This window comes from Mesoplodon bidens, assembly GCF_964165515.1.
Source record: "Mesoplodon bidens genome assembly, chromosome: 2".
NCBI classification, from domain to species: Eukaryota; Metazoa; Chordata; class Mammalia; order Artiodactyla; family Ziphiidae; genus Mesoplodon; species Mesoplodon bidens.
In genome coordinates this window covers 160,214,405-160,231,563 of record NC_138177.1, presented here as the reverse complement: position 1 = coordinate 160,231,563, position 17,159 = coordinate 160,214,405, and the positions used below count along the sequence as shown (strand labels likewise).

The window sequence follows — 17,159 nt, the reverse complement described above, 5'->3', positions numbered from 1 at the left end:
AATTCTAGAGAGAGAAGACAAGAGAAATTGAATGAGAAAAAATAATTTAAGAAGGAAGACAACTTTCTAAGCTTGAGAAAGACTTGAGGTTTTTGAATGAGATTGTTCACAAAGTGCCAGATCTAATTAATGAAAAGAGATTTCCACCACAACACATCCTAGTGGGCTTTTCAATTTTAAAAATAAAGAAAAAAATGTGAAAGGTTTTTAAAAGAGAAAAGCATGGGTTGCCTACAAGGACAAAGAATCAGGTTGAATTTCAACTCATCTATAATATTAACTATTGCAATAAAGTAACCTCTGCAGCTTTGAAATATTTGTGACCCATAATTTGATTTATAATCAGGTTGTCATTTATATGATACATCAAAGGAAAGGCATTCTCATACATGCAAGGTGACAGAAAGTACTGCAGTGAGGAGCCCTACTTTAAAAAAATGAACAAAAGTAGGGAAATCAAAAACTATCAGGGATAAAGACAGCTAGGAAAATATAGTTAAACCCAATTAATTATTGTTAAAGAGGTAACAAAACTAAATGCAAATGGAAAAACTTGTTCTTGGGGAAGAAGTCCATAATTATAAAATAATTACTAATAACATTGATAAAGTCCAAATGTATCAGCAAAGCTTGGAAATTAGAGATGGGTCAGGTATGAATGGAAACGTGAAGAAGCAAAAGCAAAACAAAACAAAACAAACAAAACCCCAGAACGAACAAAACAAGGTGACAGATAGCAGGCCACATGTTTCAATTATAAGTAAACTTCCTCTTAAAAGAAAAAGACTCTCAAAGAAAATGAGAAAAGATAAATCAGGCAAAGACAGATAAAAAATTGTTAGAAACACAGGAAGACAACAAAATATAACAATTGTGCTGGCAGATACTTTCACACAACATTCTCATTGATATATAAATAGAAAAACAAAATGAAGACTGTTGAGTTGTGGTCTTCAAGCTTTTCTTTTTCTCCCCCAGCCCAGCCTCAGGGACAGGGACACAGTTCACTCCCATCAGCACCAAAGGCTCATCATCAGTGTTTCTCTATATGAGGAATAAGAGATGATCTGAGGATATTGATATTAATGTACATAGATCCTATACTTCTATTTCTCTATCTATTTATCTATCTATCTATCCATCTATCTATCCATCCATCCATCCACCTATCAGTCATCTATCTCTATCCCTATTTCTTTCTATTTCTATTGGTCATTTACATTTCTATCTATCCCTATACCTATATCTATATTTATATCTACAGGTCCTAAGTGTATACCTATCTCTCTACCTGTACCTATGCTTATACTTCTATATCTATGGATATACTTATATCTATCTATCTATCAAGAGATTTTGAAAAAGCATCTTACCCTCCAAAATCCTGATTTACACTCTTGGATGAGTGTGTATGTGTGGGGTGTTCCATTTCATTGAGAACCCCTGATATAATGGGTTTGAATAATAAAAATGAGTAAGACTTATCTAATGGCTATTACAAAGCTTACTGAATCCTAACAGTAAATCTAGGAAGTAGAAGTTTTACTTTTTGCACTTTGCACATGAGGAAACTGAAGCTCAGAGTGGCCAAGGATTGTGATGGCAAGCACCTAGCATGCAAGTAGGAGAGCTGAGATTAGAGATCAGGCAGTGTGACCACAGGGCCTGAGCTCGCCCCTTCTCTCTACGTGGACTCTCTACGCAACAGAGAACACACATTCTTCTCAGAAAATTAAGGAATTAAAAAAAATGTCCTTGGCTACTGAGAGGACCTCATTGAATCCCCAGAGTAGAAATGGTACAGGCCGCATTCTCTAACTACCTGGCAATAAAAATAGAAATTAACACAAACGTTTAAATGTAATGGGAACAAAATCCAGGTTCTTGGGGAAAAAGAAGAGACATCCTTAAACAACTCTTGGGCAGAAAGAGTAAATCATGATCATGGATTATTTAGAAAGTAATGATGATGAAAACAGTACATATCAAAATTTTTGGCATGAAGCCAAAACTATGCTTAGAGGTGAATATACATATGCTGTAAACATGCTTCTTTATTACACAGAGAAAATAAATAAAACTCTCAATTCAAAAAGTTACAACAAGAAGAATAAAATAATCTGAAAAAAAGGGGAAAAGAAAGGGACTGAGAAAATATTTGAAGAGATTATAGTTGAAAACTTCCCCAATATGGGAAAGGAAATAGTTAATCAAGTCCAGGAGGCACAGAGAGTCCCATACAGAATAAATCCAAGGAGAAATACACCAAAACACATATTAATCAAACTGTCAAAAATTAAACACAAAGAAATCATATTAAAAGCAGCAAGGGAAAAACAACAAATAACACACAAGGGAATCCCCATCAGGTTAACAGCTGATCTCTCAGCAGAAACTCTACAAGCCAGAAGGGAGTGGCAGGACATAATTAAAGTGATGAAGGAGAGAAACCTGCAACCAAGATTACTCTACCCAGCAAGGATCTCATTCAGATTTGATGGAGAAATTAAAACGTTTACAGACAAGCAAAAGCTGAGAGAGTTCAGCACCACCAAACCAGCTTTACAACAAATGCTAAAGGAACTTCTCTAGGCAAGAAACACAACAGAAGGAATATACCTACAATAACGAACCCAAAGCAATTAAGGAAATGGGAATAGGAACATACATATCAATAATTACCTTAAATGTAAATGGACTAAATGCTCCCACCAAAAGACACAGAGTGGCTGAATGGATACAAAAACAAGACCCATATATATGCTGTCTACAAGAGACCCACTTCAGACCTAGAGACACATACAGATTGAAAGTAAGGGGATGGAAAAAGATATTCCATGCAAATGGAAATCAAAAGAAAGCTGGAGTAGCAATTCTTATATCAGACAAAATAGACTTTAAAATAAAGACTACTAGAAGAGACAAAGAAGGACACTACATAACGATAAAGGGATCAATCCAAGAAGAAGATATAACAATTGTAAATATTTATGCACCCAACATAGGAGCACCTCAATACATAAGGCAAATACTAACAGCCATAAAAGGGGAAATCGACAGTAACACAATCATAGTAGGGGACTTTAACACCCCACTTTCACCAATGGACAGATCATCCAAAATGAAAATAAATAAGGAAACACAAGCTTTAAATGATACATTAAACAAGATGGACTTAGTTGATATTTATAGGACATTCCATCCAAAAACAACAGAATACACATTTTTCTCAAGTGCTCATGGAACATTCTCCAGGATAGATCATATCTTGGGACACAAATCAAGCCTTGGTAAATTTAAGAAAATTGAAATTGTATCAAGTATCTTTTCCGACCACAATGCTATGAGACTAGACATCAATTACAGGAAAAGATCTGTAAAAAATACAAACACATGGAGGCTAAACAATACACTACTCAATAACGAAGTGATCACTGAAGAAATCAAAGAGGAAATTAAAAAATACCTAGAAACAAATGACAATGGAGACACGACGACCCAAAACCTATGGGACGCAGCAAAAGCAGTTCTAAGGGGTAAGTTTATAGCAATACAATCCCACCTTAAGAAACAGGAAACATTTCGAGTAAACAACCTGACCCTGCACCTAAAGCAATTAGAGAAAGAAGAACAAAAAACCCCCAAAGCTAGCAGAAGGAAAGAAATCATAAAGATCAGATCAGAAATAAATGAAAAAGAAATGAAGGAAACCATAGCAAAGATCAACCAAACTAAAAGCTGGTTCTTTGAGAAGATAAACAAAATTGACAAACCATTAGCCAGACTCATCAAGAAAAGAAGGGAGAAGACTCAAATCAATAGAATTAGAAATGAAAAAGGAGAAGTAACAACTGACACTGCAGAAATACAAAAGATCATGAGAGATTACTATAAGCAACTCTATGCCAATAAAATGGACAACCTGGAAGAAATGGACAAATTCTTAGAAATGCACAACCTGCCAAGACTGACTCAGGAAGAAATAGAAAATATGAATAGACCAATCACAAGCAGTGAAATTGAAACTGTGATTAAAAATCTTCCATCACACAAAAGCCCAGGACCAGATGGCTTCACAGGTGAATTCTATCAAACATTTAGAGAAGAGCTAACACCCATCCTTCTCAAACTCTTCCAAACACTATCAGAGGAAGGAACACTCCCAAACTCATTTTACGAGGCCACCATCACCTTGATACCAAAACCAGGCAAGGATGTCACAAAGAAAGAAAACTACAGGCCAATATCACTGATGAACATAGATGCAAAAATCCTCAACAAAATACTAGCAAACAGAATCCAACAGCACATTAAAAGGATCATACACCATGATCAAGTGGGGTTTATTCCAGGAATGCAAGGATTCTTCAATATATGCAAACCAATCAATGTGATACACCATATTAACAAGTTGAAGGAGAAAAACCATATGATCATCACAATAGATGCAGAGAAAGCTTTCGACAAAATTCAACACCCATTTATGATAAAAACCCTGCAGAAAGTAGGCATAGAGGGATCTTTCCTCAGCATAATAAAGGCCATATATGACAAACCCACAGCCAACATTGTCCTCAATGGTGAAAAACTGAAACCATTTCCACTAAGATCAGGAACAAGACAAGGCTGCCCACTCTCACCACTCTTATTCAACATAGTTTTGGAAGTTTTAGCCACAGCAATCAGAGAAGAAAAGGAAATAAAAGGAATCCAAATTGGAAAAGAAGAAGTAAAGCTGTCACTGTTTGCAGATGACATGATACTATACATAGAGAATTCTAAAGATGCTACCGAAAAACTACTAGAGCTAATCAATGAATTCGGTAAAGTAGCAGGATACAAAATTAATGTACAGAAATCTCTGGCATTCCTGTACACTAATGATGAAAAATCTGAAAATGAAATCAAGAAAACACTCCCATTTACCATTGCAACAAAAAGAATAAAATATCTAGGAATAAACCTCCCTAAGGAGACAAAAGACCTGTATGCAGAAAATTATAAGACACTGATGAAAGAAATTAAAGATGATACAAATAGATGGAGAGATATACCATGCTCCTGGATTGGAAGAATCAATATTGTGAAAATGACTCTACTACCCAAAGCAATCTACAGATTCAATGCAATCCCTATCAAACTACCACTGGCATTTTTCACAGAACTAGAACAAAAAATTTCAAAATTTGTTTGGAAAAACAAAAGGCCCCGAATAGCCAAAGCAATCTTGAGAACGAAAAACGGAGCTGGAGGAATCAGGCTCCCTGACTTCAGACTATACTACAAAGCTACAGTAATTAAGACAGTCTGGTACTGGCATAAAAACAGAAAGACAGATCAGTGGATCAGGATAGAAAGCCCAGAGATAAACCCACGCACATATGGCCAACTTATCTTTGATAAAGGAGGCAGGAATGTACAGTGGAGAAAGGACAGCCTCTTCAATAAGTGGTGCTGGGAAAACTGGACAGGGACATGTAAAAGTTTGAGATTAGATCATTCCCTAACACCATACACAAAAATAAGCTCAAAATGGATTAAAGACTTAAATGTAAGGCCAGAAACTATCAAACTCTTAGAGGAAAACATAGGTAGAACACTCTATGACATAAATCACAGCAAGATCCTTTTGGACCCACCTCCTAGAGAAATGGAAATAAAAACAAAGATAAACAAATGGGACCTAATGAAACTTCAAAGCTTTTGCACAGCAAAGGAAACCATAAACAAGACCAAAAGACAACCCTCAGAATGGGAGAAAATATTTGCAAATGAAGCAACTGACAACGGATTAATCTCCAAAATTTATAAACAGCTCATGCAGCTCAATAGCAAAAAAACAAACAACCCAATCCAAAAATGGGCAGAAGACTTAAATAGGCATTTCTCCAAAGAAGATATACAGACTGCCCACAAACACATGAAAGAATGCTCAACATCATTAATCATTAGAGAAATGCAAATCAAAACTACAATGAGATATCATCTCACACCAGTCAGAATGGCCATCATCAAGAAATCTAGAAACAATAAATGCTGGAGAGGGTGTGGAGAAAAGGGAACACTCTTGCACTGCTGGTGGGAATGTGAATTGGTACAGCCACTATGGAGAACAGTATGGAGGTTCCTTAAAAAACTAAAAATAGAACTACCATACGACCCAGCAACCCCACTACTAGGCATATACCCTGAGAAAACCATAATTCAAAAAGAGGCATGTACCAAAATGTTCATTGCAGCTCTATTCACAATAGCCCGGAGCTGGAAACAACCTAAGTGTCCATCATCGGATGAATGGATAAAGAAGATGTGGCACATATATACAATGGAATATTACTCAGCCATAAAAAGAAACGAAATTGAGCTATTTGTAATGAGGTGGATAGACCTAGAGTCTGTCATACAGAGTGAAGTAAGTCAGAAAGAGAAAGACAAATACCGTATGCTAACACATATATACGGAATTAAAAAAAAAAAAAAGGTCATGAAGAACCTAGGGGTAAAATGGGAATAAAGACACAGACCTACTTGAGAATGGACTTGAGGATATGGGGAGGGGGAAGGGTAAGCTGTGACAAAGCGAAAGAGAGGCATGGACATATATACACTACCAAACGTAAGGTAGATAGATAGTGGGAAGCAGCCGCAGAGCACAGGGAGATCAGCTCGGTGCTTTGTGACCGCCTGGAGGGGTGGGATGGGGAGGGTGGGAGGGAGGGAGATGCATGAGGGAAGGGATGTGGGAACAGATGTATATGTATGACTGATTCACTTTGTTATAAAGCAGAAACTAATAAAATAAAATAAAATAAAATAAAATAAAATAAAATAAAATAAAATAAAATAAAATAAAATAAAAAGGGGAGACGTTATGAAACACAAGCGGGGTTCAATTAATTAGAAAACAATAACAAAGTCTACAGAAGAATTGATAAGTTGAATATGAAACAGAATGAAGCCAACAAAATGAAACAAACTAAACAATATAAAACTTCTGGTCCAGCTGAGAAAAAAGGGCAACTATGAATATACCATTCAGTCTGTGGAGCTTGTTATTATTTTCTAATTAATTAACCTCTGCTTTTGTTTCATGACATCTCTCCTCCTATTTTTCTTCAGATTATTTTGTTCTTCTTGTGTATAACCACTAATACAAAAGAGATTAAACATCACCATAGGATATTATGTAAGTGATTTTGTTCCATTTAAAATAATCACAAAACAGATTTTTTTTTTTTTTGCTCCGCAGGCCTCTCAGTGCTGTGGCCTCTCCCGCCGTGCAGCACAGGCTCCGGGACGCGTAGGCCCAGCGGCCATGGCTCACGGGCCCAGCTGCTCCGCGGCATGTGGGATCCTCCCAGACCAGGGCACGAACCCGTGTCCCCCGCATCAGCAGGCGGACTCTCAACCAGTGTGCCACCAGGGAAGCCCCACAAAATAGATTTTTTTACTGACATATAAAACATTAACATTGATGTTAAGGTAATATACCTGAGTAGACCAATAACCATGGAAGAAAATAAAAGAAAAACTACTGAAAAGAGATAAAATAATGAGACAGATTTATTTTCAGACGATATCACTTCTTGCCTAGAGGACCCAGGAGAATCAGTTGGCAGTGTTAGCATTATTATGGAGGGTTCAATGACTTTACAAGATGAATATACCCCAAATATCAGTCTTCTAATATACTAGCAAAGACCACTTAGAAAATATAATGGTGGGGCCGGCAGGTGATGCCGGGGGGAGACTCATTTACAGTAGCAGCAACAAAAATTCCACCAAATATCTAGAAATAAAGTCAACAGAAAATGGATACTGCCTAAATGAAAATTATAGCACCTTTCCAAAGGTTTTTTTTTGTTTGTTTCTTTCAAAAGATAATAGAGAGACATACCATATTCCTAATGGGAAATAGAGTTACTATTATAAACATGTGAGTTCTCCCCCAATTAATTTATAAGTTTAATGGCATTCCAATGAAAATTCCAATGCAATTTTTTTAACTTGATATAATATTTCTAAAAGTTATTTGGAAGCAAAATTAAGCAAGAATAATCAATAAAAAATTCAAAATCAAGAATGACAATGGGGACTTACAGTACCATATGTTTAAAATTATTATAGTGTTAAACATTATTATGTTACACTAATTAAAGCTTTTTGATACTGATACAAGAATAAACAGAGGAGTCTAGAAACATACCTTTAACTTTATAAAAACTTAATATATGTGAATCTGGTATTTTGAAAATTCCATTTGAACAACTGATTAACTAAATTTGCAAGATGTTGGTTAGGTGTTCCCTAGTTCAAATAATAAATCAAAATAAATTCCAAAGGTATTAAAAGAAAAAATGAAACTAAAAAAGTAAAGGAAAACCCAGAGGAATATTTAGTCAGCAGAAAAGTAGAGGAGAAAACTATAACAGAAAACATTGACAGATTTAATACATGGGAAATTTAGATTTTCTGACATTAAAACATAACCTGAAGAAAAGTAAATGGCAAATGATGAACTATAGGGGAAGGTTTTTCATAGCATATACTATAGATAAGAGGTTTTTATGGCATGTAATATATATAGCTTCTAATAATATGGAGCTCTACTAAATACATACAAAAATAAATGCTAATAGAAAATCAACACTAATTTACAAGTAAATTCACAAATAAAAAATTCATGGGCCAATAATTACATTATACAAGGTTAACCTAAGTAGTAATAAAAAAAGGCAAATTAAAAAATGAGATACCATTTTCACTTTTCAAACTGATGATGTTTTTGTTTTCTTAACTACCTAGTTTTTGTGAGAGTAAAACATGCCCTTTTAAAAAAAAATACCTTTATTGGAGTATAATTGCTTTACAATATTATGTTGGTTTCTGCTGTACAACAAAGTGAATCAGCTATATGTATACATATACCCCCATATCCCCTCCCTCTTGAGCCTCCCTCCCACCCTCCCTATCCCACCCCTCTAGGTGTTCACAAAGCATCGAGCTGATCTCCCTGTGCTATACAGCAGCTTCCCACTAGACATCCATTTTACATTTGGTAGTGTATATATGTCAGTGCCACCCTCTCACTTTGTCCCAGCTTCCCCTTCCCCCACTGTGTCCTCAAGTCTGTTCTCTGTGTCTGCATCTTTATTCCTGCCCTGCCACTAGGTTCATCAGTACGGGTTTTTTAGATTCCATATATGTGTGTTAGCATAAGGTACTTGTTTTTCTCTTTCTGACTTACTTCACTGTGTATGACAGACTCTAGGTCCATCCATCTCATTACAAGTAACTCAGTTTCGTTCCTTTTTATGGCTGAGTAATACTCCATTGTATATATGTGCCACATCTTCTTTATCCATTCATCTGTCGATGGACATTTAGGTTGCTTCCATGTCCTGGCTATTGTAAATAGTGCTGCAATGAACACTGTGGTACATGTATCTTTTTGAATTATGGTTTTCTTAGGGTACATGCCCAGTAGTGGGATTGCTGGGTCATATGGTAATTCTATTTTTAGTTCCATACTGTTCTCCATAGTGGCTGTATCAATTTACATTCCCACCTACAGTGCAAGAGGGTTCCCTTTTCTCCAAACCCTCTCCAGCATTTATTGTTTCTAGATTTTTTGATGATGGCCATTCTGACCAGTGTGAGGCGGTACCTCACTGTAGTTTTGATTTGCATTTTTCTAATGATTAGTGATGTTGAGCATCTTTTCATGTGTTTGCTGGCAATCTGTATGTCTACTTTGGAGAAATGTCTGTTTAGGTCTTCTGCCCATTTTTGGATTGGGTTTTTTGTTCTTTTGTTATTGAGCTGCAAAACCATGCCCTCTTATTTGTTGGTGAACAAAGTGGCAAGAACTTTCTGGAGCGCTATTTGACAATCTTTATAAAAAGCCTTAAAGATCACACATTTCCTTTAACTTAGCAATTCTACTTCTAGATATTCTAAGGTAATAGAGATGTATACAAAGATATATGTATACTATATTGAATTACTATTCATGAGAGTGAAAAATAAGAAAACAATCTAAATGTTCAATAATAGAGAATTCATTACATAAATTTTAAATAACTATATGATAGACTTTTATGCAGCATTTAAAAATCCTATTACAGAGGAAAATAAAAAGAGAAATGCTCACAATGAACATTTTAATAAAAATGTATATTGTTGTGTTCAATAAAAAATGTAGGGCCTCCCTGGTGGCGCAGTGGTTGAGAGTCCGCCTGCCGATGCAGGGGATACGGGTTCGTGCCCCGGTCTGGGAGGATCCCATATGCCGCGGAGCGGCTGGGCCCGTGAGCCATGGCCGCTGGGCCTGCGCATCCGGAGCCTGTGCTCCGCAACGGGAGAGGCCACAACAGTGAGAGGCCCGCATACCGCAAAAAGAAAAAAAAAAAAAAAAAAATGTAAAAGATTAGGTCCAAGTAGATATAAAGACTGGAAGGAAATACACTCCACCTTTTCAGTGGTTCTTTCGGGGTGGTTTTTATTTTAATTCTCTATACAATTAATTTGTCTTGCCTCTAAGTTTTCTACAATGGAAGTGCAACACGTTTATCATTAGAAAAACAGGTTGGGTCTCAATATCAACCTACAGGGGAATGCTATGCCACTTGGGGGGGTGTAGACACAGCTTGGGGTGAGGGTAGCCTCTGAAGCTTCCTTCTATGTGGTGTCATCAGGAGCTGACGGCAGCAGCGTACGACAAACACAAAGGTGTGGCTCCACCTGTGGCCACGCCCTGCTCACAGGGCCTCCTTCCTCCTTCCCCTCGACGCCCCTGCCCACCACCCTCACCGTGCTGGCCCAGCCCTGGGTACCTGTGTGGGAGCCCGAGAGGGAGCCGAGGAGCTGAGAGTGCGGGTTGTGGCCATCATGCACCTCCACCACGTCGTTGAGGGCCGTGTAGAAGAAGGCAAACTGTCCAAACACCACTGCGGAGGAGACACGGTGCAGAGGGCTCAGGGGCAAGGCTGGGCGGCCATGCTGCGGGGGAGCCCTGGACAGCTGGAGGAGCAGGGCGACCTCCGAGGAGGTTGTCGGTTCATGGGGCTAACTGCTTGCTGAGCCTTTCCACTGGCTGATTAGACACTGGGCACAGGGATGCGGGGACCTGGGAAGGGTCGGGCTGGCATTCTCCACACAGGTCAAGATGCCATTGTGGACTGCACGAGCAGCCAGGCTAACCCTAGTCCTTTCTCAAGTTGCAGTGGCAGCAGCTACTCTAGGAAAAGGAATAGCTTCCCGTAACTTCCCCCATGTTCCATGTGGATCTCAGGACCCTGTATTTTCCTTCACTTTTTCTTCAAAGATCCAGCCAATGAGGGCATCCCCTGGATACAAGATCCCACACATTTAAGAGGAATGAGGGTGCTGAGTAGCAGCCTTCTCCTAAGGAAGGAGCGACTGTCCCTGGAAGAGGCAAACATCTCTACCTCATTTCCCTCTGGCAAATCCAAGGAAAGAGGCAAAATGACATGTATTGAGCACCTACTCTGTGCTGGGTACCATGCTTGCCATGCACGTCATCTTCTTCAACCCTGACTCTTCCAGATATCTGATTTTATAGACAAAGAAACTGAAGCTCAGAGGTTGAGTTCCCCAAGGCCACTCAACTAGCTCATGGGAGGGGGCCGAAAAACTGGTGGACCATGACCTTGAGGAGTCCCCTTTCAGACAAGACCTAAGGGCCCTGCCATTGGATGGCTATCACAGGGTCTTTCCTCAACTGTCCCATCTCTGCCAGTCACTGCTGGAGGGGGTGGGGTTACTGACCCTGTGGGGCCATGGGGGGGCACAGCTCCATTTCAGACCCTGGTACATTCTGCCTGCACTGGTCTCCCATTTGGCTGGGTGCATCTGAAAGCAAGTACCAGGGTAAGCCCTTCTCTATTTTGGCTTAAGCCTTGAGCACGTAGGAAGTCAGATGTGCATGCATGTGCGTGTGTGTGCACGTGCACACGTGCATGTGTGTGTGTGTGTTGAGGCTGGGAGGGACTTAGGCCATGGAGTTGACTGCCTGCGGAAAGAAAGCATTTACAATGATGAGTATAGTAGTGAGTGGAGTGAGAGATTTTTAGCTCTCAACTCACGGGCAGAGGAGAAGGAGGGAGAGCCTGTTTTGGTGCCCTGAAAATGGGCACTGAGTGAGGGGTGGTGGCAGGGATATTTTCACACTCTCCCCTACAGAGGTGAACAGGATGGGCAAGGTTCCTGATTTCACACAGTGTGCATTCTAGTGGGAAGAGACAGTCAAAAGTGAAAAAACAAAACAAAACACTTAAGCAAATAGATAAACAAAATAATTTCAGATAGTGTTACATTTTAGAGGGAGTGCGAGAAAAGTGATAAAGCAAGGCAGTCCACTTCAGATAGGGGATCAAAGAAAGATCTATGAGGAGAGGGTGTTAAGGCTGAGACACAGGCTGGGGACAAGTATTTCTGACCTGAGGCAAAAATCTGCACCTAGATCCCTGGGCTTAGCATCAGTAAAAAAGAGAACATGCTTGGGACAGATCACGACCCCTCCTAGAATCAGCTCTCCACATACAGGTTCCAGCCCAGTGAAACTGCCCAGCCTTGGGGCTGGCTGCCTGCAAAGGCGTGAGCTCTTTATTACTGGAGGAATTAAGTACAGTATGCAGCCCAGCTATCAAGGATTCGGCTCCGGGTGGCAGGTGGGATTGGACAACCTTTCAGTACTTTTCTACCTGTGATTCTACAGGTCAAAAGCTCCTGCCACATGAATGTGCTGGGGAGCGTGTGTGTCCACGCACACGAGTGTGCAGGTGCTGGTGTGGGAGTGGTGCCCAATGGCAAGAGCTGTGGGTAAAGATGAGGCTGGGAATTTACAGAGAGCAGAAAACACGTCTCTCTCATCTCTGCAGCTCTGGTTCCCAGCAGAGTGCGAGGTCCCTAGGAGGTGCTTAATAAACGTTTGGTGAATGATCAGGCCTTGCCCCAGGTTCAGTCCATCCTATCTCTTGGGAAAAAGCAGCCAGTTCTCTGCAGGCTGCCTCATCTCAGATGGTCAGGATATATAGATGACCTTTACCCCACTAATGCCAACTCTGTTTAGAAATAGTTGTTCCTCTTCCTACAAAGAGGAGATCCAGGGAGAAAGCAGCCCGGCCAGTCACTGATTGCCCGGGTACAACCAGCCTGTGCCCCTCAGGAACTTCCTGAATCCTCCAGAGCTGCCAGGACTCTTAACTGTCCTACTGCTAACCAGGTGACAAGGCTGGCTTATTTTATCGGGGCCTCTTGGAATCTGGAGGTTTCTCTGCCTTTCCAGGGCCCTGACCTGCTCCTCTCTTTTTTTCTTGCTCATCCTACCAATTGCTGCTGGACCAGGCTCCCGCTCACAGACAGAACAGTGGAATGATGGGGCGCCCAGCTCCCTCACCTGTATGTTCAAGTCCAGCTCAGTCCCACTCCTTCCCTTCTTCCTGGCCCTCCACCACCCTCCCCTGGGTTCCCAGTCGGCCTGGGTCTGCAGCACCTCTATGCAGACCCGGGCTGGGCTAGGGAGTCCCCGGTGCACCCTGCCTTCCCTCTGTCCTGGCTGGTCCCTTCCTAACCACCCTACCCTTGGTTCCAGCAGGTCTCACTGGTCCCTTCCTCCTGCGTGTATCAGGAGTGTGCTCTACAGCCCACTGCAGAGCAACAGCACACAGCTGTCCTCTGAGGGAGACTGCTTGGCCCATTGGCACAATAGGAGTGGAAACAATTTGGAGTGGAATTGGGAGGTGCTGGAAAACATAAACAAATATACACAAAAGCCATACCGTAGTCCTTGGGCACGGTGACAAAATACAGGCAGATCTGTCCACTGGTGTAGTTCTGGGGGTAGTTAGGGGACAAGACCACTCCATCTGAACCCACATACTGTCCCCCACAGGGGGCTGAAAAAGAAATCAGGTAGAGGGTCAGGTGACCTCATGGGTCTCTCATCAGCTGTCCACCCTCCGTCTCTGCTCACTCTCAGCCTGACCTTCTGGCCCTGGTGGGGCTGCTCTGAGGTCTGAAGCCACTAATGTGGAGGAGGGGAATTCTGGGGACATGCCCTGCCCTGCCCGCCCTGCCCAAAGACATCCATCCCTGGCCTGGCATGTGGCCTGAACTCCCCACCCCCACCCCCAATGCTATCAAGGGCCCTCCTGGGTGCTGGCCAGTCCTTGCCCTCTAACTAGTGACACTGGCATTGGTCCCTGGAGGCCCAGCCCTGGGGAGCACTTTAGGAACCTCTTCTGCCTACAGGTGGGACCCGGAGATGGTCTGCCACCCCACGGCTGATGTCTGTACCTCGGCACTTAGTGTCTGCACGACTAAGGAGCAGAGGTTTGCCCAGAATAGCCCGCTGGGAGCAAACAGCTCACGTGACCCAGCCATGGTCCCAGTCCCACGAGGGGAGGACCTCAGAGCCAGCCTCTCCCACCTGGACAAAGGGGCCTCCTTACGTTTCAACTTAGGTGGCCGCCATGCTCCTGAAGTTCCGGCACTCCATCCGATCCCTTTTGTCAAGACCCCATGGCTAACCCAGCTGCCCTTGGAGTTAGCCCACCCTGCTGGTCTTAGTTTTACACATCAGAACTCTCAGTGATTTCCCCTAGGACTGGGAACAATCTCAGGGTCACTTTTAGATTCCCCTCTCTGTGGTGTGGGCTGCTGGCGTGTCTCGGGCCACCGCTGAGGACATCTATTGGAGTGGGGATGAGGACACTATGTGCTCTGAGAGAGATGACCCATCGACGGGGACTGGTACGCCTGGGGAGTTTCCAGCCCTTCTCGTTCATGGCGAACCCAAGGAGCCCTCCTGTGAGGCCCATGTCCTGCCTGCCCCTTCCCCTAGCCTCCAGCCCCTTCTGCCTCTGGCATGCCCTAGTTCCCTCCATCCCAGCCCTGGGCTCCAGCACCTGTGCACACTGGCTGGGGATGATTCCACACAGGCTTCCCATCAGGCCCCAGGATGCAGCTCAGGGTGGAGGAACCCTCCACCTCATAGCCCCCCTGGCAGTAGTAGGTGATGGAGGAGCCCAGCTTTAGGTCGGACCCCACTCGCGTGCCGTTCTTGATGAGACCAGGATCGAAACATGACTCCCGTGGGTTTTCTGGAAAAAAAAAAAACACGTATATACACAGACAGACACATATACACAGAGAGCTCATAAGTGGCCTAACCCCAGGGCACAGCACCTATGGGGAGACCCCGACTCTGATTAGCCACAGAACACATGGGGATTTGGGGCCGATGGGTGTATTCTCTTCAGGTCTGGAAACCTCTCTAAATTTGGTTACAGACTAGGGCTGGAGAATGAAATAATGCCATTTGCAGCACCATGGGTGGACTTAGGGATTTTCATACTAAGTGAAGTAAGTCAGACAAAGAAAGACAAATATCGTATGATATGACTTACATGTGGGATCTTAAAAATGATACAAATGAACTTATTTACAAAACAGAAACAGATGCACAGACTTTGAAAACAAACTTATGGTTACCAAATGGGAAAGGTTTGAGGGTGGGGATAAATTAGGAGTTTGGGATTAACAGATACACACTATTACATGTAAAATAGATCATCTACAAGGACCTACTGTACAGCACAGGGAACTCTACTCAATACTCTGTGATAATCTGTATGGGAAAAGAATCTGAAAAAGAATGGATATACGTATATGTGTAACTGAATCACTTTGCTGTACACCTGAAGGTAACACAACACTGTAGATCAACTCTACTCCAATACAAAATAAAAATTAAATTAAAAATTAAAAAAAGAAAGAAACTAGGGCTGGAAGTCATTTTGGAGAGTGAAATCTCCCTTCTTCTCCCCACATTCTTGCCCTGACGCACAAAGGAGGGAGTTGCGGCTACACCTTTGAGGCTGTCCCTCAGCCCTGATTCACTCCTCCCGCCGGGGAGGCACGTGCTGCTCTGACTGGTGGGAGATGACAGTCCTAGGATTGTGTCTCAGTAGTGACCGGGTCCCTGTGGTGAAGGTCAGTGCTTAGGCACAGTCCACCTTTGCTCAGCTTTGATCCTGCACACTCAACATGGCGGCCTCCTGGTTTTCTGTCTGTGTGGGAAGCAGGGACGCTTTTGGAGATGTTTTCTCTTCTCTTTCTTTTGCTGACAGCTGTGTTGCTGGCTGGGTAGGTAGGTGGAGCTGATACCAGCTTTGCAGGCTGTTATATCCATGCCTTGCAGGCACTTCTGAGTGTATGGGTACTGATATTTAGATTTAGGAAGAAAGTAGGAAACCCCATTTTAGCCCCTGGGATGAGTCCAGACCTCCAATGCAGTTTTCCAGGGCTTTGCATTGGGGTACTGAGTGTTTGCCAGCTTATTAAAACAGCAGTATTTTTCCATTTGACTACTGATGCTTATATGTCTTCCCAATCAGGCATACCATGGCTGCACCTACACTGCATCCACTCTGTCCCTGGCACTGGACAACAGTGAACTTGATGCTGCCTGAGCCACTGAGAGTATTAGCTGGGGCTCCAAGTCTCTGGAGAAGGACACTCACTGCACAGCCTCCCTCCCCAGCAGCTGGAAATCCCAAACAGCTCTTGGGAGCCAATGTTCACATCCAGCCACTGCTGCCTTTCCTCATCCTCCTTGTTCCCGAACCACTGATGGTCAAGAGGTCTGTCGTCAGGGCTGGGCAGTGTCAGGAGAATGCAACAGAGTATCAGGATACCATCGAAACCCTGGAGGCTATACTGCAGAAGGGTCTAGAGATGGGGATTCACAAAGAGGTGCCGACAGCCCTTGCAGAAGGAACCAGAAATTCAAAGAGCAGATTTAAGGAGGAAAGACCCAGAACAGAAGGGATCAGAGTTCAGAGATGAATAGGTCAGGAGGAATTTTGCTGAGGTCTGTCCTTGTCACCTGGGTACCTTTAAGCTGCGTGTATAAGAGGCAGTCATAGCCTTGAGGGTGTTGCTCAGCTGCCAATCAGCCCATTGACTGATGGGATGGGACTCAGAGTCTGTAATTCAGTCAAGTCTATGACACCTGCGTTTGTGCCCTGATGGTGGGATGGCCCTGCTCGTTGTTTTTGCCTAGAGCTTATTTAGGATGGAGCAGTCCTGGATACATTACTAAATTTAAACTCAAGTGGGACCCAGAAAATGGC

At 42.4% G+C, this 17,159-nt stretch overlaps 1 protein-coding gene across 1 annotated transcript in view; it reads right to left on the bottom strand.

Moving 5' to 3' along the window:
- Positions 1-17,159, bottom strand: part of CSMD2 (CUB and Sushi multiple domains 2) — a 675,416-nt gene that overhangs the window by 130,680 nt on the left and 527,577 nt on the right. Inside the window, 3 exon segments of the mRNA XM_081223918.1 lie at positions 10,836-10,949; positions 13,803-13,919; positions 14,931-15,125. Of these exon segments, the coding sequence (XP_081080044.1) occupies positions 10,836-10,949; positions 13,803-13,919; positions 14,931-15,125 (426 nt within the window).